Source organism: Mus caroli, unplaced genomic scaffold, assembly GCF_978045245.1.
Source record: "Mus caroli unplaced genomic scaffold, Mus_caroli_1 scaffold_3, whole genome shotgun sequence".
Taxonomy (NCBI): domain Eukaryota; kingdom Metazoa; phylum Chordata; class Mammalia; order Rodentia; family Muridae; genus Mus; species Mus caroli.
This window is the reverse complement of record NW_028227258.1, coordinates 85,840,156-85,866,362: the sequence shown is the minus strand read 5'-3', so window position 1 is coordinate 85,866,362 and position 26,207 is coordinate 85,840,156. Positions and strand designations below refer to the sequence as shown.

General features: G+C 34.9%; 1 protein-coding gene across 5 annotated transcripts in view; it reads left to right on the top strand.

Moving 5' to 3' along the window:
- The window catches only part of Fstl5 (follistatin like 5), a 624,701-nt gene that overhangs the window by 344,804 nt on the left and 253,690 nt on the right, over window positions 1-26,207 (top strand). For all 5 annotated transcript variants that reach the window (XM_029475620.2, XM_021158305.2, XM_085835827.1 and 2 more), the window contains exon 6: window positions 1,952-2,072. In XM_029475620.2, the coding sequence (XP_029331480.1) occupies window positions 1,952-2,072 (121 nt within the window). The remainder of the gene's footprint in view (window positions 1-1,951; window positions 2,073-26,207) is intronic.

The following is a 26,207-nucleotide window of genomic DNA, read 5'->3' as shown; positions in this document are numbered from 1 at the left end:
GAATGTTCAGGAAAAATTACAGTGAGGCACAATTAGAGGCACTACTAACTCCCAGCCCCAAGCAAAATATTCATGTGCAGTATAATCAATAACAGATGGATAATGGCTGAGGGATCTTTGCTTTTAAATGGAAAAGAAAGACTTGATTTCCCCAAGAGGCTTATAGCACTGATGGCTTCAGCCATTAGGTATGATTGTTAATCCCTGCAGCTAGAATGTGCATAGCATATGGTGGAATACTCAGCATCAACAGCATCCATTTCTAAGGACGTTAAGCATTATAAGCCTATGTTTTCCACACCTCTATTTTGGAAATACCAGCCTAACCAACAAAAACTTAATGCTATCTATAAGAACATATTGGATAAAATGTAAAATTCAGGTGAAGGTCTGCAGCTTAAGAATCGCTATTCTAACATTATAAAAGTCCTCTTAAATGCAGACTGAGGGTCTGTTTTATTTCTATATCATGTTTTTTTTAATTTTTTCTAGTTATTTATAATGTAATTTTAATAAAATAAATGGATATATTAGGGAGGAACTATTTGGCAGCTAGTATGCTGTCATTTGATGTCACTGCTCAGGTTCTTAGTATATGTTGATTCCGTCTTCAGAAAAAGCCCATAAGTCATTCATATTACATTTAATTTTGGCCACCAAACCTTCAATATATGGGTATCTCATAAAGGATTAAAATATAGATTGAAAACATCAGAAGACCCTCAGAATGGTATCATCAATTACCTGTATTTAGCAACACATATATGAAATGTCTTTCACAAAAAGAAAGACAAACACTTGTGAATTCACAACACACCCAAGTTGGTACTTGAAACCCAGCAGGTAGTTATTTAATGATAAACATTAGATAAAGATCAATTACTTTTTAATGTTAAATGATCATTTTTTGAGTACATACTACATGGCTTGATTGCACTTGACTACTATATGAATGGAGGTAAAATATTTGTATCTATTTTCTAATTGAGTAATGTGAATTTACTTATAATAAATTAGAGAGCTATTAAGTGACATTGGTAGGACCCAAATACACAGCTGGTGACTACAGATATTATGTATTCTGACTACACTTTAAAGCAACAACAACAATCCATTCAGAAGATGAGGTACAAGCGGTAGGAATGGCTGCCTCTATATATGGTAGAATATTAAAAGACTGGGGAACTGTGGGCCCAGCAATGTAACTGCACACCATGGATAGGAGTGCCTGCTAAATTGTGTGAGCTCTGCTTTCTGACAAGCAATAGTCAAAATCAGCAGAGTATAAAAATGTTGAAGCTCGGTCTATGGGAGCAGACAGAGTAGGAATGACGATGATGGTTTGCCTCCCCATGCTTGAATAGACTTGCTATCAATCGGTGCATTAATTCTGTCTGGCTCCTGGAAACAGTCATTTGCTTAATAGTTCTTTTGTGAGCAGGGAGTCTGGCCCAATCTCAGATGACTCATCCCCCAGCTCTGGAGGAGTTTAGGCATGAGGGAGAAAAATCTAACTTCATTTTTCACAAATAATATGAGGAAGGAAGTAGTCACAGCACACTGCCCTTTTCCTGACAGGATGGAGCAGTGTTTTCTGCTTGCACAGGTCAATGAGGCACAGAACCTGGTTTTCCTGTGCAGGTGTCTCCCCGAGTTGGTGTAAATAAAGAAAACAATTCAAGAGAAAACATGCACATTTGTTAGGTTATATTGTGATGCTTTTCATTAGAAAATTTAGAAACGTTCTAAGAATGTATCTTAATGTCATTATAGTGGTTAAAAATAATTTGATGAATAATAAAAATAAATGTTTAAAATAGTGTTTAATATTGATTTATCTCTTTGCTGTTCTTCAGATTTAAAGTAATCTATTCTGTGACTGTTAGCTATAATTAATTATGTAGAAACATCAAGACAAAGATATAAACATTGCATTTGTTTTGATTGTCAGGTGATTAAACAAGAGGAATTGAACAAGGACCTTTCTGACTGTACTTTGTATGATCTGCTCAAGTATGATGACTTCAATGCTGACAAGCACCTGGCTCTTGAAGAATTCTACAGAGCATTTCGTGAGTGCAGACTCAATCTTTATCTCATTTTGCTCTTTTCTTTTCCTGATGCTTTATACAATATGGCTTGCAGGCTTTATTCTAAGTACAAGCTGTTTCTTTAAAAAAGTGTTATAACAGAGAGAATTTAAGGTTTTGGCTCCTCCAGTATATAGACGAAGCCAGGCAATTGTGCATTTGAGAAAAAACTCTGTAGACATGCTCTATTCTGTAGGGTATCCCATGTTTTTAAAAAAGTGTTATAACAGAGAGAATTTAAGGTTTTGGCTCCTCCAGTATATAGACGAAGCCAGGCAATTGTGCATTTGAGAAAAAATCTCTGTAGACATGCTCTCTTCTGTAGGGTATCCCATGTTTTGTTGACTTTGGTGTGAGAGTCAGTTTACAATGTTGCCTTAGAGACTCCTCTAGAGGGAAAACACTGACCTGCTGTCATCGCGCCTCAGAAACAATTTAATTACTTATGCAGTGACATTTACAACTTTATTACAAAAGCAAAAATGAATTAACAGATGAGGTTACTGTACATTCCAGGAACTATGACACGTTAAGACTTTTTCTTCCATTGGAATAAAACATTATATTCATGCTAAGGAGTTCTAGAACAATTTATTTTTGTTTAAAAGTACCATTTAAAAGTACCTTAGAATAACAAACTCTGCTTTCCTTATAAAACAAAATATGAAGATTTAGTCAATATAATACTTAAAAAGAACAGACTACAAAACCACAGCTAAAACAATGAAATAATCAAGATCTGTGCTCAAGAGAAAAACAAAAGAAACAAAGAAACAAATGTGGCTACTTACAAAGCAGTAACAAACTACATTATGTCCTCAGCTGGTCACATGAAAACAAAGCTTAAGACAGCTTGATTACAGATAGACAGATAGCCTTTGCATGTGTGTGTGTGTGTGTGTGTGTGTGTGTGTGTGTGTGTGTAAATGGTTTTTAATGTAAAAGACATGGTCTGGATGTTCTAATCTAACAGATGACTGACTGCAAAGTTACTTAAAAAAGAATATTTCTTTAGGTCAGAGAGATGACTCTGTATTTAAGACAACCTGATGCATTTACAGAGAACTTGGTACGGTTCACAGCACCTGTGTTAGATGGCACCATGGAATCCATTGGTGTCTTCTGGCCTTTTCATCAACAGCCGCATACATGGAATACTCACACATATTCACAAATAATAAAAATATTGCTGGAGACTATACATTTTAAGATAAGTCATAAAAATGGTCTTAAGTTTTAATCATGTCACATGGTCTCTTATATGAGTAAGTGAATATTTACCAACAAGATGGCTCAGTAAGTTGCTGGTCCCTTAAAAGGGTTTTACAAAGCTATTATTCCTTGCAAAAATAAGGAAATGACAGAAGCTGCTATGAATAAGATGAATCACACAGAGTTTAAGGAAAACTGCTGGTTATCAAGCCTATGTCAAATTTGTTATTTCTAACTGCATTTTAAACAAATCCTTACCTTATACACCAGACACTCTTTAGGGATCTCAAGGAATCAGAAGAGAGAAAAAAAAAAAAAAGATGGCTCATTAGGAAAAATATATACATAAAATTTTATATAAAACCATCTATTAAATCACAATACCACACAAGGCAGAAGGTTATAAAAATTAAGTTAAAACAATGAGGGGGATTGTCATCTGTGCTTTGGTGGAGAGCATCTTTACAAAGATTATAGCAATAGAACTAGTTGGCTTAAGTGACTTTAAACTTGGCGAGATCAAAGACCAGAGAATAGAATGACTTAATCAAGCCAGGTGCCTGAGATTTGACAGTATTTTAAAAAACTAGTCCAACATCAGTATGTTCTATTTGAAGATCTTTTAAAACAGGTGAGGTTTCTGTTGTTGGTGTGTGTGTGTGTGTGTGTGTGTGTGTTTGTTAGTAACTAATTTTACAAATTATATGCTAATGTCCCAACTTTTACCCCCCAGTTTATACTAAGAGAAAGCATGGAGTAAATAAAGGTGGGTAAAGTAATCTGTAGCATTAGCTGTAAATAACTGAGTAATATACAGTTTTCAAAGCATTTGGAAGAGTGTTAAAATATTTGTGTTTTGTTAGTGGTGAAATAGTGGGAAAAATCAAAGGTAAGTGTGAAGGGTATGTAATTTCATGCTAGCTCATAAGGTGTCTTTGCTATTATCTCTGTCAGCACATAAGAATCTTGCCTACAATATTGCAGTTTGCCTGTCTCATAGGGGAATTATACCATGTTTTCAAACATGATTTACTGATGTGTAAATACATTGTTCTGATAAATTATTTTAAAAATTAAAAATCAATAGCCATTGAAACTTAACATACAGTAAAACATCCTTGTCTGGCCACAAGGAGCTACCTAATGTTCAGAAGAAAAGCTATGTGGTTTTATTTACTCCTAGACTGTAACACAAACATAATTTAATAAAAATCATTTACCGTATATGCAATTAGCTTAATGATTATTGTATTATTTCTACACTTAGGTCAGAGTTAAGCATAACATAAGTGTCTACATATTCAATATTTGAAACATAATGACAGCAAAATCCTGTTACCTTCATGTCTGAAAGAAACATTAAGTCTCTTATCATTAAGTGTCTTGTCTTGATGTGTACCCTTAAAGTGGCATCCTGTTTGCTTTTTTTTTTTCTGGTTCTTTTTTTTTCAATTTTTTATTAGATATTTTCTTCATTTACATTTCCAATGCTATCCTAATAGTCCCCTATACCCTCCCCCCACCCTGCTCCCCTACCCAGCCACTCCCACTTCTTGGCCCTAGCATTCCCCTGTACTGAGGCATAAAAAGTTTGCAAGACCAAGGGGCCTCTCTTCCCAATGCTGGCCAACTGGGCCATCTTCTCCTACATATGCAAATAGAGACACAAGCTCTGGGGTTACTGGTTAGTTCATATTGTTGTTCCACCTATAGGTTTGCAGATCCCTTTAGCTCCTTGAGTACTTTCTCTAGCTCCTCCATTGGGGGCCTTGTGTTCCAGCCACTATATGACTGTGAGCATCCACTTCTGTATTTGCCAGGCACTGGCATAGCCTTATAAGAGACAGTTATATCATGGTCCTTTCAGCAAAATCTTGCTGGCAGATGCAATAGTGTCTGTGTTTGGTGGCTGATTATGGGATAGATCCCTGAGTGGGGCAGTCTCTGGATGGTCCATCCTTTTGTATCAGCTCCAAACTTTTTCTCTGTAACTCCTTCCATGGGTATTTTGTTCCCTATTCTAAGAAGGAATAAAGTATCCACGCATTGGTCTTCCTTCTTCTTGATTTTCTTGTGTTTTGCAAATGCATACATAAAATGTGGTACATTTACACTATGGAGTACTACTCAGCTATTAAAAACACTGAATTTATGAAATTCTTAGGCAAATGGATGTATCTGGAGGATATCATCCTGGGTGAGGTAACCCAATCACAAAAGAACGCAATTGATATGTACTCATTGATAAGTGGATATTAGCCCAGAAACTAAGAATATCCGAGATACAATTGGCATCCTGTTTTTTTGAATACTTCCAGCCAAAGTGTACATCTTATGGATGAAGGTTTCTTTGAGAATGAGAAATGAACTATATTCAGGTAAACTAGTGATATGTATTCCAGATAAAATAATATGATTTATAAGGTTAAATGTGAATTGCATAAAATTCTACATCTATGATTTTAATCTTTAGCAAAAAGTAAATTTGAACAATCCAAGTAATGACTAAAAAACTTCAGACATTTAATTTTAGGAAAGTGTTCAAGCCAATGTCTCTTTGAGAATTGCTTTGATTTGGTTTTTTTCTTTTTTTTTTTTCACATATGTGAGTATGTTGTGTATATGGTGTGTATATGTTGGAGGGAGTGTGCTCAGGGATATATCCATGTAGAATGTCTAAGGTCATCTTTGTGTTGCTGATTCACAGCTTCAACTTATATGCTTTCCATGGTACAACTCAGGTTGTCCACCTGGCATCTTCAAATGACAAATGTCTATGCTGGCTAAAACATCTCAATGACCTGAGTAATTCTGAGAGACTTTTGTAGTCCAATTTAATGTTAGCCTTCATCAGATCGATGTAAACATTTTAAATTTGTTAGTATTTTAGACAATTCAACCTGGAAAGTCACAATTAACTAGTATTTATTAGTTTAAAATAAACAAGAGAGGAGAAACAACTTTCATTTATGCTGTTTGTACGTTTTTTATTTTTGAGAGAATGAGAATCTAAGCACTGAAAGGCTTCTTGCAGAATTTTACAACATTGGATTTGACAAATAATATAGCTTTGGACATCCTCATATTCCTGGTGCTTGCTCTCTCTCTCTCTCTCTCTCTCTCTCTGTGTGTGTGTATGTGTGTGTGTATGTGTGTCTGTCTGTCTGTTTCTCTTCTTTCTTTCTTTCTTTCTTTCTTTCTTTCTTTCTTTCTTTCTTTCTTTCTTTCTTTCTTTCTTTTTCTTTCTTTCTTTTTCCCTATTCCTCTCCCTCTCCCCTCTCCCTCTCTCTCTTCCCAGCCCCCCCCCCCACACACATACGTATGTAAGATGATCTTATAAACTCACCTGCTGAAAATTAATATAGAGTCTTTTTACCAAAAATTTAATACAATAAAATTTGTAAAGAAAAAAAGAAAAAAAAAAAAAAACAATTCAAAGAAATCCATGGTTCCCCTAGTGGCAAAAATAAGTATTTTAATAGATCACATACCAACTACAAACATATTTAAAATGATTGTTTAATAGGTTTTTTGTTTCTTCTTCTTAAAAATGTTAGATAAATATTCTTAGAAATTTAAAATGATAAAATAGCTACTTAAATGTATAAAATATGCATGATTATATGCAAAATGTTGTTGCTCTTTATAGTAAATACTTTCAATGGAATGTAGATTTCATAATGATAATATAAGAAGAATTCTCTTCCTAAGAAATCACAATCACTATGTTAAAATATGACTTAATGGGACTATTTAATACCTTTTGTATGCTGAAGCATTAATTTATGAAGACCTTTATTAAAAAAAAAAAAGTATAGCAGCAAATAAAACAGAAATAAGGCGACCTCATTGTAAATGTGTTGAGGCCAGGTTCAAGTAGCTATTGAGATGTGCCAGAAAAGGCCTTGTCTGGAAAATAACTACACATATAACCAGCTTGACTCAGTGGGTAGTTGAATATACACTCCGGGAATGTGAGATTGAAGAGTAATGTCAGATTTCTAGACTGGAAATAGTGATGTTGCTCATTGAAGTAGGGAACATAGAATGAAAAGCGTGCTTAGGAACAGAATAAAATTAAATTTAAATATATGGCATATTCAAAGAGAAACATCTAACTTAAGAATACTGTATTCCTATGAGGAACCCAAGCCAGTACAACAGAGCTGGAGTCTTCTGAAACTACAACCATTCATGGGCATGACAGGAATACAGCCAGTGAGAAACACTGAATTGACTGAGTGCCTTTCCAACAATGTTTCAGATTTAAAAACTAATATAAATAATTTGAACAATTACTTATAGTTATTGCAGTTATGTCTACACAGATGGAAAATGGATATAGTGTCCTTTTTCATAAAGACACTTTTGCTGGAATGAATTCTTCATTTATGGTTGCTTAAATCTTATTGAATTCCTTATGGACAGAGATAGCTACAGTTAGCAAACCTTGTGACTTATACATTGTATTAAAGTAATATTTAGGGTGAAGAGGTTTATTTCCCTTAAAAGTCAAGGTCATAATCCATTACTGTAGCAAGTCAAGATAGGAACTTAAAAGAACACATCCACAGCCAAGGTAGAGACAGAATGAGTACAGAGTAAATTCAGTAATGCTTGCTTATTTTCTCTATGCATGTACAGTTCAGGACCCTCTGACTAGGGAATCATGCTACCAGCAGTGAGATGAGTCTTCCAACATTAATTAATAATCAAGATAATCCCCAAAGACATTCTTGAAATTCCACCTGATCTTGACAATTCCTGATTAAAGCTTTTATATAATTATTGTATATTATGTCAAGCTAAAGGTAAAACTAATAAATACAAGCTTTAGCACATGGAAGAGAGGCCACAATAGATTCTCAGCAGGAATTAAAAATGAAAAAGCACATAGATAGGTAGAAAGAAAAGAAACAGAATATTAAAATTTAGTAAGAAATTGACCAACATTATCTAAGGATAAGCCCAAGGAAAGAATGTCTGCTTTTGTCAGCCACTGCATTTGCCAACCAAGAAGTCATTTATAACACTGGCCCTAAAATTTTCAGCACAAATTTGGTGGTAGAAGCAAAAGTACTAGTGATTGCCAGATTGACTAAAGTAACATGAGAAATAGTAAAGTTCACCAGAGAAGCTGCTTGTATAAGAGTGTACCAGAAATGGATAGATTTAGACTACTTCTGCACAGCTAAACCTTATGTATAGCTTTAGAGTCATTATAATTATAGCCCCTGAAGGAGAGAAAGGGGAAGGTGAGTCTTAGGTTTCACCTTAGGAGGTACTAGTCTGCCATCTTACTCTCCAGTTTCCTATTAGCCCAACTTTATAGGACTCTAGAGCTGGATGCTTCTGGGAATGTTTTTTTTTTTTTTTTTTTTGTATTTCTGTTTCTCCTTCTCCTTCTCCTTCTTCTCATTCTTCTCCTTCTCCTGCTTCCCCTTCTTCTTTGAAGTACTAAATGATTCTACTATGTCTTTACTTTGTGTTGATTTTCTGATTTATGAGGTTTAGTGTGTAAATATTGTCACTGCTTTAAATTGTTGGTATATTAAAAAACAAACAAACAAATAAACTGTGTATTAAGGTTACCAATTATTATCTGGTGAAGGATTTTATGAATCATGGATAAAAGATTTATATATGGGCTAACAAAACTATATAAAATTTTATTTTCACACTAATTTACAGTTTATGGTATCTTCTGTCTCTCTCTGCCTGCCTATCTGTCTGTCTCTTCATATATCTCTGTCTCTCTGTCTGTCTCTGTCTGTCTGTCTGTCTCTCTCTCTCTCTCTCTCTGAATCTCTCTGAATTCTTTAGAACCTGGATGAACAGAATTGTCCACACATGAATTGTCCACACATGTAAAAGATTTTCTCAGAAAATGTATTCTTTATACATTGGTGTAAAGAGCATGGGTATACAAAAGGCAAAAGAAACCAATGATTTTTCAGGAAAAATATAAACAGCTGATATTATATATATATATATATATATATATATATATATATATATATATATATGAAATTATTATCATAAAGTCCATAAGAGAGGCAATTTTGATCTAAAGTATGATTTTAAAGTGAATAGGCATGTTGGGCTCTCTCTGTTTTAAAACGGTCCCATCCTGCAGCTTGCCCTATAGTTTTGCACTTTAAAATGATTTATAAAATCTGTTTTAGATGTTCTGCCTTTGCAGATTTGTCTATTCTCTAATGCTTGACACCTTCCACTTGCTAGTCTCTCATTAATAAGATTTATCAATTAGTGCAAATTCCATTAAGCATTAAAAGCAGATACAATCAGACCCATCACTTGCTCTTTTATTTAAAGCGAGTATTCATATTTAATTCTTACCAATTTGGATCCTCATGTTGTACAAATATTGACAAAGAAGGCACTGTCTGACTTGAATTAAAATTGAACTAAAAAATGATGTGTGAATTGATCAATCATTCCTAATTTATACACTGTTATGTATCCTGTCAGTCATAAATAAAAACAAAAAAACAAAAAACATTGAACTAAAATTACTTCTTACCAATTGCAGTGTAATCTTTTGGGCTGTGCATCCCTAAACTATATGGTCTGTTTTTATATTTTTTTATATTTTTTATCTGAAAAAAGTCATTGTTATTTTCATTTTTGTAGACCCATGCTCTTGATAGCAGTTTCTCCAAAATCCTGGACTGAGGTCTCTGTTTGCCTTTTGTATGTTCAAAAACCTTGTGTGGTTAGAGCTTCCTTCACAAAGGCAAGGGGTTTGTAAGTCACTTAAAACTATGCTGCAGATTTTTTTTTTCTTTTTGCATTACGGTGTAACAGCTGGGCTTTTTCCTGAAGTGGTACTTCTGTGGGCATTAACAGATGCTGCAGCTTGGCACCAAGACCTCAGCATTTAAAAAATTATTTTAATGGCATCATGTAGGGTATAATAAGTTAATACATTTATGCAGTATGTAATCATCAAATACTAGTCATTGACTTTTTACTCACCTTGAATATGTAAAAAAATAGAGGGGTATAATGATTATTTGTTCATAAAGAGAAAACAATATTTCAGTTGATATATGCGGTAATATTCTCTGATCACATCAGAGTGGCTAGTGTTTCTGTGTATCATCCATTTGTGTTCAGAGCCTTTGATCTTCTCTTTTAGTTATTTGTAAAATAAACAGCAAGCAATGGGCAGTTTTGAAATATATCTTGTACTGTAGCACACTAGGTAAATTCTAGTTATCTGAATATGGAGTTCAGCACATAATTTGGTTGTATATAACAATGTAAGCTTTGTATTGATACGAATATTTTCAGAAATCAGAAAATTATGCCAAATACACATGTAATTTCATCCTTTCAATGAGTTTTTCTCTAACTTATAGAGACATTTAAATAAGCCAGTCATAAGTTTTGCTTTATAAAACATGTTATAGAACAATTCATATTACAACCAAACACTTTATGACTATTAGAGTAGAAATAATTTGTAAATGTGCCATGAGAAAATGAGTTCTTACCAGTCCTTTATGAGGTACTTACAATGCTGAGGCAAACATAAATTAACTACTTAAGGTTTTAAACTTTAAATTTTCTCTTACTGATGAAAAATGTAGCTTGAAATAATATCAAATTAGGCTGAGAAGACTGAAGATATAGACTAGTAATAGTAGTGCATGCTATAGGTATAAAATATTGTTTGATGAAATTAGCTTTACTAGAATTATTTTTTAATTTTATCAGATATCTTTATTTACTTTTTAATTTTTTTTTTATATTTTTGTTTTTGTTTTGCTTTTTTTTTTTTTTTTTTTTTTTGAGACAGGGTTTCTCTCTATAGCCCTGGCTGTCCTGGAACTCACTTTGTAGACCAGGCTGGCCTCAAACTCAGAAATCTGCCTGCCTCTGCCTCTGCCTCCTGAGTGCTGGGATTAAAGGCATGCGCCACCACCACTCAGACTTTTCTTTTCTTTTCTTTTCTTTTCTTTTCTTTTCTTTTCTTTTCTTTTCTTTTCTAATTTTTATTAGATATTTTCTTCATTTACATTTTAAATGCTATCCCAAAAGTCCCCTATAACCTCCCCCCACCCTGTTCCCCTACCCACGCACTCCCACTTCTTGGCCCTGCTATTCCCCTGTACTGGAGCATATAAAGTTTGCAAGACCAAGGGGCGCCTCTTCTCAATGACAGCCGACTAGGCCATCTTCTACTACATATGCAGCTAGAGACAGGAGCTATGGGGGCACTGGTTAGTTTATATTGTTGTTCCACCTATAGGGTTGTAGAAAAGCCCCCTACCGTTATTCTCTCCTCCTTCCCACTGTTCACCAACCTACCAACTACTGCTGCCTGGTCTTGGCATTTGCCAACACTGGGGCATAAAACCTTCACAGGACCAAGGGTCTCTCCTCCCATTGATGACCAACTAGGACATTCTCTGCTGCATATGCAACTGGAACCATGAGTCGCACCATCTGTACTCTTTGGTTGGTGGTTTAGTCCCTGGGAGCTCTGGGGGTACTAGCTAGTTATTTTTCTCATAATACCATCAATACTAAAATATATTAACATTTTATCTGCAAATTAAGTTTATTTTATGGCTGTATTCAATATGATTATGGACATACTTTCTGTGTATATAACATTTTTATTAAATCTTATTAAACGTTCTAGTCTTCCTTCTAACCCTTTAGATATTTGTCATGGTACTGAAAAGTAAAATTACATATTCTTACACTTGTTGTGCATGTTTAAGCAACAGGCAGAAGTGTTATAAGAACCATTGCTTATAAATATTCATTGTTATACTACACTGAAATTGAAGAGCATTAACTTAATATCATATCTGGAAAAAAACCCTTAAAGTTGGCATAGCATTTCTGTTTTCTGTGCTTGAAAATTTATAAATTGCAGTTTTAGAAAGCAGCACCAGTGAAAGATTTTAATGTAAGATCAGGTGGTCTCCTTAGTCTGTGTTTTCAACCACTTTGGATACAATCTCTATCAATATCAATAGCAGCTGTGTTTTATGAGAAGCAAAAAAGTCAAAATATGCCTTTCTGTGATCCAGGTAATTAATACTATTCTCCATTTCACATTTTTGTGAGTTAAAAAGACTCCTATTTATCTTGAAGTTCTAAAAATAGTGTTCACATTTATAATTCCTTTGCTATCATATTCTAGAGCCAAACTTTTCAACACAGTAATGGGCCCTTCCTGATTCTAAAGAGAACATCACTTTCCTATGACAGGAAAGCTTCCTATGAATTATTCTGATTATGAAACACAATTTTACATTCGCCAATACTGAAGCCTTGGGGTTGGCGTAATGACTGTGTTATTTATTTTAAAAATGCAATAAAATACATCCACATATTTTACTAAAAGCTAATCTGATCTTGTAGACTGAAATCATGTGTAGGGTCTTGCAAACACACACAGGAAAATCATGGCTGCAGCTTCATAACTACCGTAGGGAATTAATGGTTCATGCTGGTTTAAATGCTACCGGAGGCTCATTTGCTCCCTTGGTCATGTGTGTGGTACAGGAGAACCTAGGATGCTCCCGTGCACATCCTCACCATCTGTTTGTTCCTGAAATTCCTTGGGATTCACTTTCAATCTGCTGTAACTGCCCTCTTCATCACTCATCACAAATGCTTGTGGGCATAAAGGAATATTTATATAGAGACAAAATTTATTGGCATTTTCCCAAATCTGTAAGTGATGTCTTTTAATAGATTTTCATATTTCAGGCTTTACTTTGCCAAAAATACCTACTTGTTCTCTCTTACAAGTTTTAGATCACTGGAAATAGTATTTTTTAAAGGTAGAAATCATTTATCACTGGACATGATGAAATAGTAATTGCTTCGTTTTATATGATTGTTCGGCTGGAAAGATCAGATATAAGGGCAGAGTTATTCACAACCATGAGCTTAAAACTTGGGAAGCTTCAATCCTCACATGCTCAGCATGGCAAAAATAATTCCTCTATTTCTGTTCCTGCCTTTCACCCTATTACAGACCCACTGATGGGGAGAGGACAATAAAATGTTTGTCTTATCAGCACTGTTGGAGGATGGGGAATGAAAGTAGAGATGATAGACTAAAGTAGGTATTGTTTTGTATCCTTGTTGAGCGGACATAGAGAGAAGAGGCATGGCTCAGGCTTATTTAAATGTGACAAAGCTAAGGGGGAACACTGCTGCTGTGCTACTAGGTGGAGAGGCAAGTGTGTCCATATATGTGTGTGTGTTCCCAGTGATTGCTCTTGAAGAGAAGCTTCTGAATGTCATGTATGCTTCATGATATTTTTGTGACTGACTTCTGAGATTTTTTAATACATTATCAGATGACCTACTAAAAATCTGCAAAAAAAAAGAGTGACTTATACATGATCTACAGTATAGCAATGTTAACTGAAGGTAGCATCATAACAAGTTCCCATTGTTAGAGTTCTAAAACCTGATTTAATGCACATATGATATTTGAAAGGACATCACAGACCACTGCACACCAGCATCATTCCACTTATAAAATATTTCTTGTTTTAAAATGTTACAGAGCCTAAAATTAACTTCATTATGTAGTTGTGTAGGAAAGCATTCAGAAAGTATAACATTACTGAACCTTATATATAAGATGTTGCAAATTGTTTCCTTTGCTATCTGCAACTGAGCTCAAACACATGTGCAAATAAATGTTATGATTATATAATATATATTCCTTTGAGAGGTTCTACAAGCTCTTTTAACAAAAATAATTCAGATAATCAACATTATTATTATCCTTTGATATGGTTCTCATTGTCTTTGCCTTCAACAGATAATTTTTACAGGTGAGATTCAAAAAAGGATCTAGTTAATTGAACGTCCTTCTTAAGAACTGGTCTTTTATTCACATCTTTACTACCTGATTGAGATTTGTATATTTTCCTACAGTGTACTTGATAGAGGGAAAAAGTCTCATAACTCATGGCCTTATTTAAAAAAGTCCCAGCTTACGTTCTGTTCTCTAAGCTGTAGATGCAGTGATGTCTAAACTTCAGCAATGTTCTTTTCTCTTGATGAGAATTTCTCTTTTATTTTAATATTTTTATTAGGTATTTTCCTCATTTACATTTCCAATGCTATCCCAAAAGTCCCCCATACCCTACCCCCCACTCCCCTACCCACCCACTCCCACTTTTTGGCCCTTGCATTCCCCTGTACTGGGGCATATAAAGTTTGCAAGTCCAATCTTTCCAGTGATGGCCGACTAGGCCATCTTTTGATACATATGCAGCTAGAGTTTCTCAATGAATTTCTAATATTTTGGGCATCAAACTGACTTCCTGCACTTGACTTCAGCGAACCCTGTGAGGATCACTCTTTCCTCTTTTCTACATTTAGCATTTCACATCCTCATAGCCTTTTGCTCAAGACATGTGAAATTAAACATGTTCTTGTTCCTTTTAGTACGCAGTCTTAAAAGGCTCAGGTTCCATTCTATGAACACATATTTCTCTCCTTTCTTGTTCAAGTTTGCAAAAACAAGTCACTTTACAAAAAGAAACCTTTTACTTTGTTTTTATTCATAGCCATTCTTTACTATGATCTTTGTTGTGACTAAAAGATTAAGAGCCTAGTAGGAAACAAGAGGGATATAAACCACCAAAATCACATTTTAACACCATAAAAATAGTTAATTTTCCATTACAGGAAACATTACAGAGGATTTTCTGTGAGACTACGGGATCCAGAGCAAAGATTGAAATTGACCATATTTTCATAAACGTTAAGCAAGTCCGAAAAATATTCATCAGGTTCTTGGATCAGAAAAATGAGTGAGGTGAATAGAAAGAACTAGAAAAGTTGGCTTCCTTCATTTATTTACAGAAGTCATTTCCTTTCCTTTCCTTTTTTTTTTTTCCTGAAAGGCACAGCCTTTGTCTGCTTATGCATGCAGAAACACAGATAATTTGCACGTAATCTAAACTAAAATAGACACACTAACCTGTAATTCTTAATTTCTCCCTTCCTCCTATATCCCTCCCTCTATCTTTTTCTTTCTTCCCTTCCCCATTATGTGTGTGTGTGTGTTTGTGTTTAGAGAGCACTGGTTAGATTAGAATCAATGTGTTGCTGGTAACTAATATCTTACATTGTGAAAGTGTGAGGACTGCAGATAATTTGTAATGTAATATCAATTTGACTAGATATTTATGATCAAACAATATTTTTTCTGATAAGGAATATATTGTACATTTAAATTTTTATTAGTGATTTTAAGTAATCACACTCTGATATTGGCAGAGTTAAAAATCTCTTCCATTTTTAATGCAGTGTTAATGTAATTATTTTATAAAGTAGGTAGATTTCAAGTAATTTATTGAGTACAACATTTGTTTTATTTTTTTAATTATCATCAAATCAATAAATGATACTAGTATTCATTCAGTATTTTGTTCAAATGATGAAGTTTTTCTTTTACAATTTCACCAAAGAACAATTCTGAAATATTTGAGTTAATGGATCTTTAAATTAGTTTTCTTATGCATATTAACAGTTCATATTAATGCATTAATGCACTGAATTTTATCAACAAAATGATTTTTTCAGTACAACATTTACAAATTAATTGACATAATCTATTCTTTAAATGCTCTGTTCTCTCATTTAAGTAACATTGTATCTTAACTATTTTTGTCTATATATTTGGACTAAATATTTGAACTTTTTCTAGTACTCATTTGTCATATTATAATAAAAATTTCAAACTAGAATTGCCTCATTATACTTATTTATGAAACCAGGAGCCATATAAGCAATAGTCAATAATCATAATTGAAAATGAAAAATACTAGAATGAAAGTTTGCAAAATCACAATCTACCTTTTGGAGACACCCATTCGAAGGCTACCTGTGTAGATTTAAAGAGCTATCCTAGAATTGAATGAGGTAATATGAACTGACCACCTGTAAATTTCCATCACCTTTGTCTATCAACAGTAAAATCAAGATGTTTCAAATTAAACTTCAAATCTAAGACCTCTACTGTATATTTAAAGAAATATAAATTTACACAAATCACTGGAAATTAAAGTTGCATTTATATCATTCTTTTAGAATGTGTCTAATCTGTGGATAGGTGTAGCTGCCAGCGGCTACAAGAACCTACATGAGCTGAGGTCCTGAAAGGAAAGCTGGGGCTGTACAGGGATGGAAGGCGAGAGAAGAATGAGTCCAAGACAAAGTTTCTGATCAAGTCCCAATCTTTACTTTTTCATCTGAACTTAAAAAGGGGGAAAACCCATACCCCACTATTCCAGGATCTTGTGGCTTGTCAGGATCTCATCAGAACAAGCTCAGGCTGCTCAGCAGGTAGTAGCATCTTGGTGGAACTGTAGATGTGGCAGACAATAAAATTTACCTAGGTTGGAAGACTTCACCCTAGGTGGGCTAGCCAGCTGTGGTGAAAACAAGGTCTGATTCAGCAGGCTCAAGGCTGGGGGAGGGCACAGACAGGACTCATGACTGTGTCACCAGGTGTTCTTACTATGGTTGATATGGTTATTAATTAGGGTAATACTTCTCTCTGATTTTTTCTTTCTTTTTTTCTTTTTTTATTACGTATTTTCCTCAATTACATTTCCAATACTATCCCAAAAGTCCCCCATACCCTCCCCCCACCCCACTTCCCTACCCACCCATTCCCATTTTTTGGCCCTGGCGTTCCCCTGTACTGGGGCATATAAAGTTTGCTTGTCCAATGGGCCTCTCTTTCCAGTGATGGCTGACTAGGCCATCTTTTGATACATATGCAGCTAGAGTCAAGAGCTCCGGGGTACTGGTTAGTTCATAATGTTGTTGCACCTACAGGGTTGCAGATCTCTTTAGCTCCTTGGATACTTTCTCTAGCTCCTCCATTGGGGGCCCTGTGATCCATCCAATAGCTGACTGAGCATCCACTTATGCGTTAAGCTATTCATAGAAAACTTATATAATTTTACTCACATTTCAACTTCTTAACCTTTCAATAGTACTTTATTCTTTTTATGTTTCATAGCAACTTAAAGTTTACTGAGAATTCATAAGCTCCTTTTTGTGAATTTACTTCCAAATTTATCCTTGCTTTTCCTGGGCATCATTTGTAATTATAAGGTTCTAACTATATCTGGTGTTAATTTAATTTTTTTATTGTTTATATTTTGATTACCTCTCCTTTTAAGAGATGTTTCTCTAGATATTGGACTAATAGCTAGTATGAATTTTAATTTTCATAGATGTATACAATATTTCAATATTGTTAATACCTTGATGCCCACCACTTAGTTTGTGTGCCTAATCTAGTTTTCTTAAAATCATTTCTTATTTTATTGAGATAAAATGTAGTACAAATTCAATAATCATTTCATTACATTCCTACGTATTAATTTTCTTTAAAATATATTTTATTTATTGAAGCAAGATCACAACTGGATGAGACTGGATTACAACTCTCTATATGATGTATAATATATAACATCTTTGAATTCCTGATTCTCCTACTTCAGTCAACTAAGTATTGGGATTACAGCTGTGTATATGACATATCACTAGAAATATTTATTAGTACTATGGATTATTGAATTGCAGAGTATGACAGGTGAACACTCTAGTACTGAGTTATTTAATCAGCCTTCTATTTTTTTTTTAAGATTTATTTATTTATTTATTACATGTAAGTACACTGTAGTTGTCTTCAGACACTCCAGAAGAGGGAGTCAGATCTCATCATGGATGGTTGTGAGCCACCATGTGGTTGCTGGGATTTGAACTCTGGACCTTTGGAAGAGCAGTCGGGTGCTCTTACCCACTGAGCCATCTCACCAGCCCCTATTTTTTTTTAAAGTGTAGAACTAGAGAGAGTGCAATCAGTGCCCATTGGACACTAGAGCTGTGCTCTCCCTTTGAACTATGCTCCCAGTTCAAGAATTTGCTTTTTACTGTAAAATATATCTCACATATATTTAGAAAGAGAGACAGAGAGAGACAGAGAGACAGAGAGACAGAGACAGAGTGAGTCTGTGTGTGTGTTCTTAGTTTTATGGCACACACATGTGTGCATTTGTAAGTATTTGCTTTAACATGGAGTCCCAAAGTCTATATACGTTAAGGCAGCATGTTTGCTGGACCTTTCTCTCAGCTTTCCACATGCTGCAATTACAGATAAGCTACTCACCCATTATTTATGTGAAGGCTGGAGATGTGAATACTGGGTTCAACTTCCCAGTTGAGTTCTTTGCCAACTAGCCTCCTTAAGGCATTTTATGGAACAATATTTAAAAATAAAAGGTAGCAAATGAAATCACAATATCTATTATCTATACCATCCTATGGACATTACACAATCTCAAAGTACTTGATATTGAGCCTTAATATCTTAGAGGAGATTCCTGAGAGAATAACTGATTGCTTATTTTTCTAGCCTATATCATACACTGTTGGTATTTTAGTTAAACTCAGTAAGCAGCATTATTGGTGGAAAATGTGTGAACTTTCCAAATCCATTGCTTATTATTCTAGACTTTGGTTTAGCTATTTTATAGTTTAGTACTAAGAGAAATTGTCTAATTAGATATATGCATATAACTGATATTTTGTTGAGTAGGTTCATATACAGATGTATTTTTCCATTTCTTTGCAAATTAAGCAGCAAAAATACATTAAGATATACACACTAAATACATAGATTCTCATTTAAGAAATATGTTTTCTGGCTTGGCCATTGGATAACAGGGAATTGCTGATTTCTGTTCTTACAAATTATACTCTTTCTAAGAACAAATGATGTTTGTTCCTGCAAATGTATGGATAACATTTTAAAAAGCTAATAGAAATTCTTACTATATTTAATACAGACATCTTTTAAAAGTAGTTAGTAAAGGTCCAAAAACTTCCATGGTAGAGTAGTGACCCAGAAGGGTTAACAAACCTCCACGACATCTATCCAGTGACATTTTGCATATCTTGTTTTAATAAGTAATCAATCATGCATTATGAGAAATGCCATTGCAAAAATAGTTTGGCTAAGGGTGTCATTCAATCTATTTAAGGGAATAAAAGCCATGAGAAGGATTAAAATGGAAATTGTCTAGAACTCTAGATGGAGAAAATAGCTCTTTAAGTGCCACAGGGTTAATTCTGCATATAGATGGCTCAGCAGTGTCATTATAAGGATATAGATCATTGCAATTTACATATATCAGAATATTTAAGGTGCTGGAGACATACAGTCAGGGAAGATCCCTTCACATATAAAAAAGGAGATAAAGTAAACGTGAGTTGAACATCAAAGGCAATTCATTTGCAGAGTAGGAGTTATTTGTAACTGAAATTTCTATATCTAAAACAGCCTTTGAATCAGCAGTCTGAAAAGATTTACACGACCCATCTATTCACTTTGAATCAAATCCATGTTGCGAATTCATTAAAGTTAATGACAAATGTTGAATAGGATTCATCATTAAAACAAATAGATGTAAGAGCTTTTTGCTAAAGAAGAAAGAATTTTGTGAAGGAAAATGTTTGCATTTGCATTTAATTTCCCAGCTGTGTTTTAGTAGCTTTGAAAGAATGAAAATAAAGTAATATTAACATTTCTGGGAACTAATCCCAGACATCCACTTATTCCTTAAGGCAAGGAAATAGAAGCTAGTCATGTCATTAGGAGACATGAAATGAAAAAGAAATACATTTTAAAAGTCTTTTCATCTATATTTGCATCTATATTATACATAAAATAAAGACACCATCTCTCCTTAATTATAATGCAACTTTCTAGATATCCTTTGTGTCTTTTAAAAGAACAGAATTACTTTGACCCCTGGTTCATTTTTACACTGATACCTGGCTATGATCTTTCCAAATAAGCTTGAAACATACTGTAACATCACTCTTTCTTCTAGATTCTTTACAAACACAGAGATAATGAAGTCTTTCTATTCAATGCCCTTATTACAAAAAAAAAAAAAAAAGCATGCCACCATGTGAAGATTTCTCATTTGTTATTTGTCAGTTCATTCTTTCTAACATAATAGAACTTTTTTCTGACTTATGAGGTCAAATTTCTCAAAATATGAACCACAGTCTTACTAAAGAAACTCACAGTGTATTTTGGAAACTAGAGGAAACCTGGTTGTGGAATATGAAACCATCATTTCCTGCTTCAGTATAAACAGTTTAACTTAAAAAATAAATGTCTTTATAGATTGACATATAATACACTACAATGTTTAATATGTACAACTTAGGAAGTATGGAGATGAGCACACATGCTGAATTAATAACATGATGAATGTCATGAGAATGTTTTCTCCTGTACTCTTTATTATTAATTTCTATCAGCTTACTAATGAACAACCATCAAAAATGTGGCCCTTTTGTAGAATCCCACCCAATAGATAGAATAAGGTAGGGGAAACACAAACACTATGAGCTTCTTTTTTTTTTTTCTTTCCTCCTTTTTTTTTACACCTTTGTTAAATATTTTTTATTTTCCTTTTTGTTATTTATTTATTTATTTTATTTTATACACTCCAGATTTTATTTCCCCACTTCAGTCTCTCCATGAGGACATCCTCCGCACACACCCCATTCTACCCCACCTGACCTCTAAACTCAATGTGGCCTCCAGTCTTTTGATGGTTAGATCCATCATCTCTGATTGAACACAGACCCAGCAGTCCGCTCCTGTCTATGTGTTGGGGGCCTCATATTAGCTGATGTATGCTGCCTGGCTGGTGGTCCAGTGTTTGAGAGATCTTAGGGCTCCAGATTAGTTGAAACTGCTGGCCCTCCTACAGGGTCTCCCGCCTTCTCAGCTTCTTAATGAATTCAAGTACTGCTTATGTAATTCAGTCAGATGCTCCCCCCTCAAAATGTAATTATTAAATGACTGATATGAATTAGTGGCTAAGCTAGTTTCCAAGATACAGAAGGCCATGCACTGAATCCCAATATTGAAAGAATATATTGTAAGCAATTAACAAAGTTATAGATATATGCCTTTGCAATTCTTTGTTTAAAACTCTTAACCTAACAGTATTTATTTTATACACCTGAATTGAGGAGGCTGCTTAATTGCATCCAGATGAATAAGGAGGTCCCTGTGTTAAGAACACAATTCACTCCGGACTTCAATCTGCAATTTGCACATTCAGTCAGGATTTCCCCCACTCCACACTCAATCCTTCCACATTTGCCTCTGATGTTTTAAAATAACTAATAAAAATATATGATACAGTATTGAAGGTTCAATTTCATTACATTAGATTCTATCTATCATCTATCTATCTTCTATCTTTCATCCTTTCTGAAGGCTTGCTATCAGGGATTATGAGCAGGCTGAGTGATTCCTCAGAGACTCTTCTTCAGCACTTCACAGGGGTATGCAGCTGCACACTTAGGGCTGTTTCACGTTCTCATTCCTCTGAGAGCAACCACTTTGGCTTTTCTCTCTTGGTGGTGGTATGGTGATGACTATACATATCATCATGTTACTGGAATCAGTATCAAGAAAGTATTTGACAATAGCCAGTTTCATGTTTAAAAATATTTAGCAATCTAGGAAAAGATGAAGTTTTCTCAACAAACAATATTCTTTGAAATAGCTTAGTAAATATTCCATTTAGTGATTAAAGATTGTAGATTTTTATTCTCATAATAGAAACAAGGGTGGAGGGAGCCATCTGACACTTTTAAACACTAGAAGGGAAGTCACTCTGCAAGGAAGGCATACCTGAAGGTGATGGAGAAAGAGCTAACATGTTGATTGCCTATTAAAGAAATTGTGAATAATAAGCAGAAACAGGTATGTTATTGATTAACAAATGCAGCACAGTTACAAACAAATAGACAATGAAACAGAATGGGGAGAATTGTGGATTTTTTTGTTTTTTTCTATTTAGGCAGAAATTGATTAGAATCCCATACCTAAAAGGCAAACTGGGTACAATATCAAAATTTGAATATTCTATGATTATATGCATTATCAATATTTATTAACAGAAAGAACAAAAGTGAAAAAATTTAATAACCCACATTTCCATTTCATAACTATAAAATTATAATATTTTAAAGTATTGTCTCTGGGCAGTGGTGGCACACACATTTAATCCCAGCACTTGGGAGGCAGAGGTAGGCAGATTTCTGAGTTCGAGGCCAGCCTGGTCTAGAGAGTGAGCTCCAAGACAGCCAGGACTAAGCAGAGAAACCCTGTCTCAAAAACAAACAAACAAACAAACAAAAAAAAAAACCAAAAAAAAAACAACCAAAAAAAAACAAAAAAGAAAAACAGAAAAATTGTGGTATTGCACAAAGATCAGCATCTACACTCTCAATAGTAGAATGAACACAGTGGACAAATGAGACCTCATAAAACTGAAAAGCTTCTACAAGGCAAAAAACACTGTCAATAAGACAAAACAGAAACCAAGAGATTGGGAAAATATCTTTACCAATTCTACATTCAAAAGAGGGTTACTATCCAATATATACAAAGAACTCAAGAAGTTAAACTCCAGAGAAACAAATAACCCTATTTTAAAAAATGGGTTCCACAGCTAAATAAAAAAAAAATTCTCAATGAGGAATATCAAATGGCTGAGAAACACCTAAAGAAATGTTCAACATCCTTAGTCATCAGGGAAATGCAAATCAAAACAACCCTGAGATTCCAACTCACACCAGTCAGAACAGAATGGCTAAGATCAAAAACTCAGGAAACAGCAGATGCTGGCAAGGATGTGAAGAAAAAGGAACACTCTTCTATTGTTGGTGGGATTGCAAGCTGGTACAACCACTCTGGATATCTGTCTGGCAATTCCTCAGAAAATTGGACATAGTTTTAACTGAGGACCTAACTATACCACTCCTGGGCATATACCCAAAAGATCCTTCAACATATAACAAGGACACATGCTCCACTATGTTCATAGCAGCCTTATTTATAATAACAAGAAGCTGGAAAGAACCCAGATGTACCTCAACAGAGGAATGGATACAGAAAATGTGGTACATTTATACGATGGATTACTACTGAGCTATTGAAAACAAGGACTTCATGAAATTATTAGGCAAATGGATGAAATTAGGAAATATCATCCTGAGTGAGGTAACCCAATCAGAAAAGAACAGACATGATATGCATTCACTGATAAGTGAGTGGCTATTAGCCCAAAAGCTCAGAATATCCAAGATATAATTCACAGACTATATGAAGCTTCAGAAGAAGGAAGACCAAAGTGAGGATGCTTCAGTCCTCAGAAGGGGAAACAAAATATTCATGAGCGAAAATATAGAGAAAAAGTGTGAAGTAGAGACTGAAGGAAAGGCCATCCAAAGACTGCCCCACCTGGGGATCCATCCCATATACAGTCATCTAACCCAGAAACTATTGTGGATGCCAAGAAGTGCACGATGACAGGAGTCTTACATAGTTGTCTCCTGAGAGGCTCTGCCAGAACCTGACAAATACAGAAGCAGATGCTCACAGCCACCCATTGGGTGGAGCATAGGGTCCCCAATGGAGGGGTTAGAGAAAGGCCTGAAGTAGCTGAAGGGGTTTGCAATACCATAGGAAGAACAACAATATCAACCATACAGAACCTTCAGAGATTCCAGGGAATAAACCACCAACCAAAGAGTACACGTGGAGTCTAGCTGCATATGTTAGTAGAGGATGGCCTTGTTGGGCTTCTATGGGAGGAGAGGTCCTTGTTCCTGTGAAGGCTTAATGCTCCTCTGTAGGGGAATGCCAGGGTGGGAAGGCTGGAGTGAGTTGGTTGGGGAACAGAAGCAGAGGAGGGAGATTGGATGGGGGTTCCTGGGGGCGGTGAAACTGGGAAAGGGGATTTGAAATGTAAATAAAGAAAATATCCAATTTTTAAAAAAGTCCAAGTCAAAAGAAAGAAAGAAACAAAGAAACAAAGAAAGAACAAACGAATGAAAGAAAGAAAGAAAGAAAGAAAGAAAGAAAGAAAGAAAGAAAGAAAGAAAGAAAGAAAGAAAGAAAGAAAGAAAGAAAGAGAGAAAGGAAGAAGTGGACCTAATATCTTTGTGCAAGTGACTCTGGTACTTATGCTACGAGTACATATGGCATGGCGAGGAGGAATTGTGCTGACCAATGCCTTTTAGACAGCTGGGTGTTCCACTGTGGGACAATGAGTTGGATCCCTTTCTTCAGTCCAAGTCACAAAGTAATTCATTATGAACAGTGAGCTGCAATTGTGAAGACATTAATGAAAACATGTATAATGATAATGTTTATAGCCTTCATCTTCAGAATATACTCTATTTTTTCCTTTTTTTAAAATTAGGTATTTTCTTCATTTACATTTCGAATGATATCCCAAAAGTCCCCCATGCCCTCCCCCCACTCTGCCCCCCCCCCCCCCCCACACACACTCCCACTTCTTGGCCCTGGCATTCCCCTGTACTTAGGTATATAAAGTTTGCAAGTCCAATGGGCCTCTCTTTCACTGATGGCCTACTAGCCCATCTTCTGATACATATGCAGCTAGAGACATGAGGTCCGGGGGACACTGGTTAGTTCATATTGTTGTTCCACCTATAGGATTGCAGATCCCTTTAGCTCCTTGGGTACTTTCTCTAGCTCCTCTATTGGGGGCCCTGTGATCCATCCAAGAGCTGACTGTGAGCATCCACTTCTGTGTTTGATAGGCCCAAGGATAGCCTCACAAGAGACAGCTATATCAGGGTCCTTTCAGTAAAATCTTGCTAGTGTATGCAATGGTGTCAACATTTGGAGGGTGATTATGGGATGGATCCCCGGGTATGGCAGTCTCTAGATGGTCCATCCTTTCGTCTTAGCTCCAAACTTTGTCTCTGTAACTCCTTCCATGGGTGTTTTGTTCCCAATTCTAAGAAGGGGCAAAGTATCCACACTTTGGTCTTCATTCTTCTTGAGTTTCATGTGTTTTACAAATTGTATCTTATATCTTTATTATGAAAAAACATACTTTCTAAAATTTATGAACTATATTCCTAAGAACCGTCATAATAACTGCATGATATATATATATATATATATATATATATATATATATATATATATATATATGCCAAACAACCCAAAGGAAAGAAGCCAAATATCTTATACAGACAACCTAAAAGATATGCAAGTACAGTGAGCACATGAAAACTAATTAAGTATCATCTTTTCTTTTAAAGGAAATCTAATTCAAAAATCTAAATTCTATACCATTTGCACCTGCTATGATTGCTGTAATCAAACCACAGAAAATAATTTGGCAAGTCTGCAGTGACACAGAGGCTCAAGTACTTTGCTGGTGGTAAAATGAAATAGAGCGTTCAGTGGAAAAAATGTTTGGTGGCTCCTCAAGTCCTTCAGCCATTGCCATATGGCAAGATATTCTACTCTTTTTATACTCCTCAGGAACTGAGGACTCAAACAATACTTTTATTAAAGGTCATAGCAGGCTCATTTGAAAATATGGAAATATTCCAAATCTTCACCTACAATTGAGTATACAATGCAACTTCAGGAAGTAAATGTAATGACGTGAATCCAGTGATTGATGAATAAACTAACAATATATGCTACAACTTAATCTTGCAAAGCATTGTGTTGAGAAATGTAATGACAAAAAGGCCTTTTACAAAGTGTGAATTATTTTGATAAGGCTCCTTTACAGACTGAGAGAGCTGATGAGTGCCTCCCAGGTGGTTGAGAGGTTGGATCAGATCGGAGTGCTTATTATACAGTCTTCTACTAAGTCATAATAGGGTTTGAAACTACAGGCAGATGGGTTTGTACAATTTGTGAATGCACAGAGTGCAATGAAGTGTGCACTTTAACATAGTAAACTTTATGTTTTGTGAATTATGATTATGTTATTT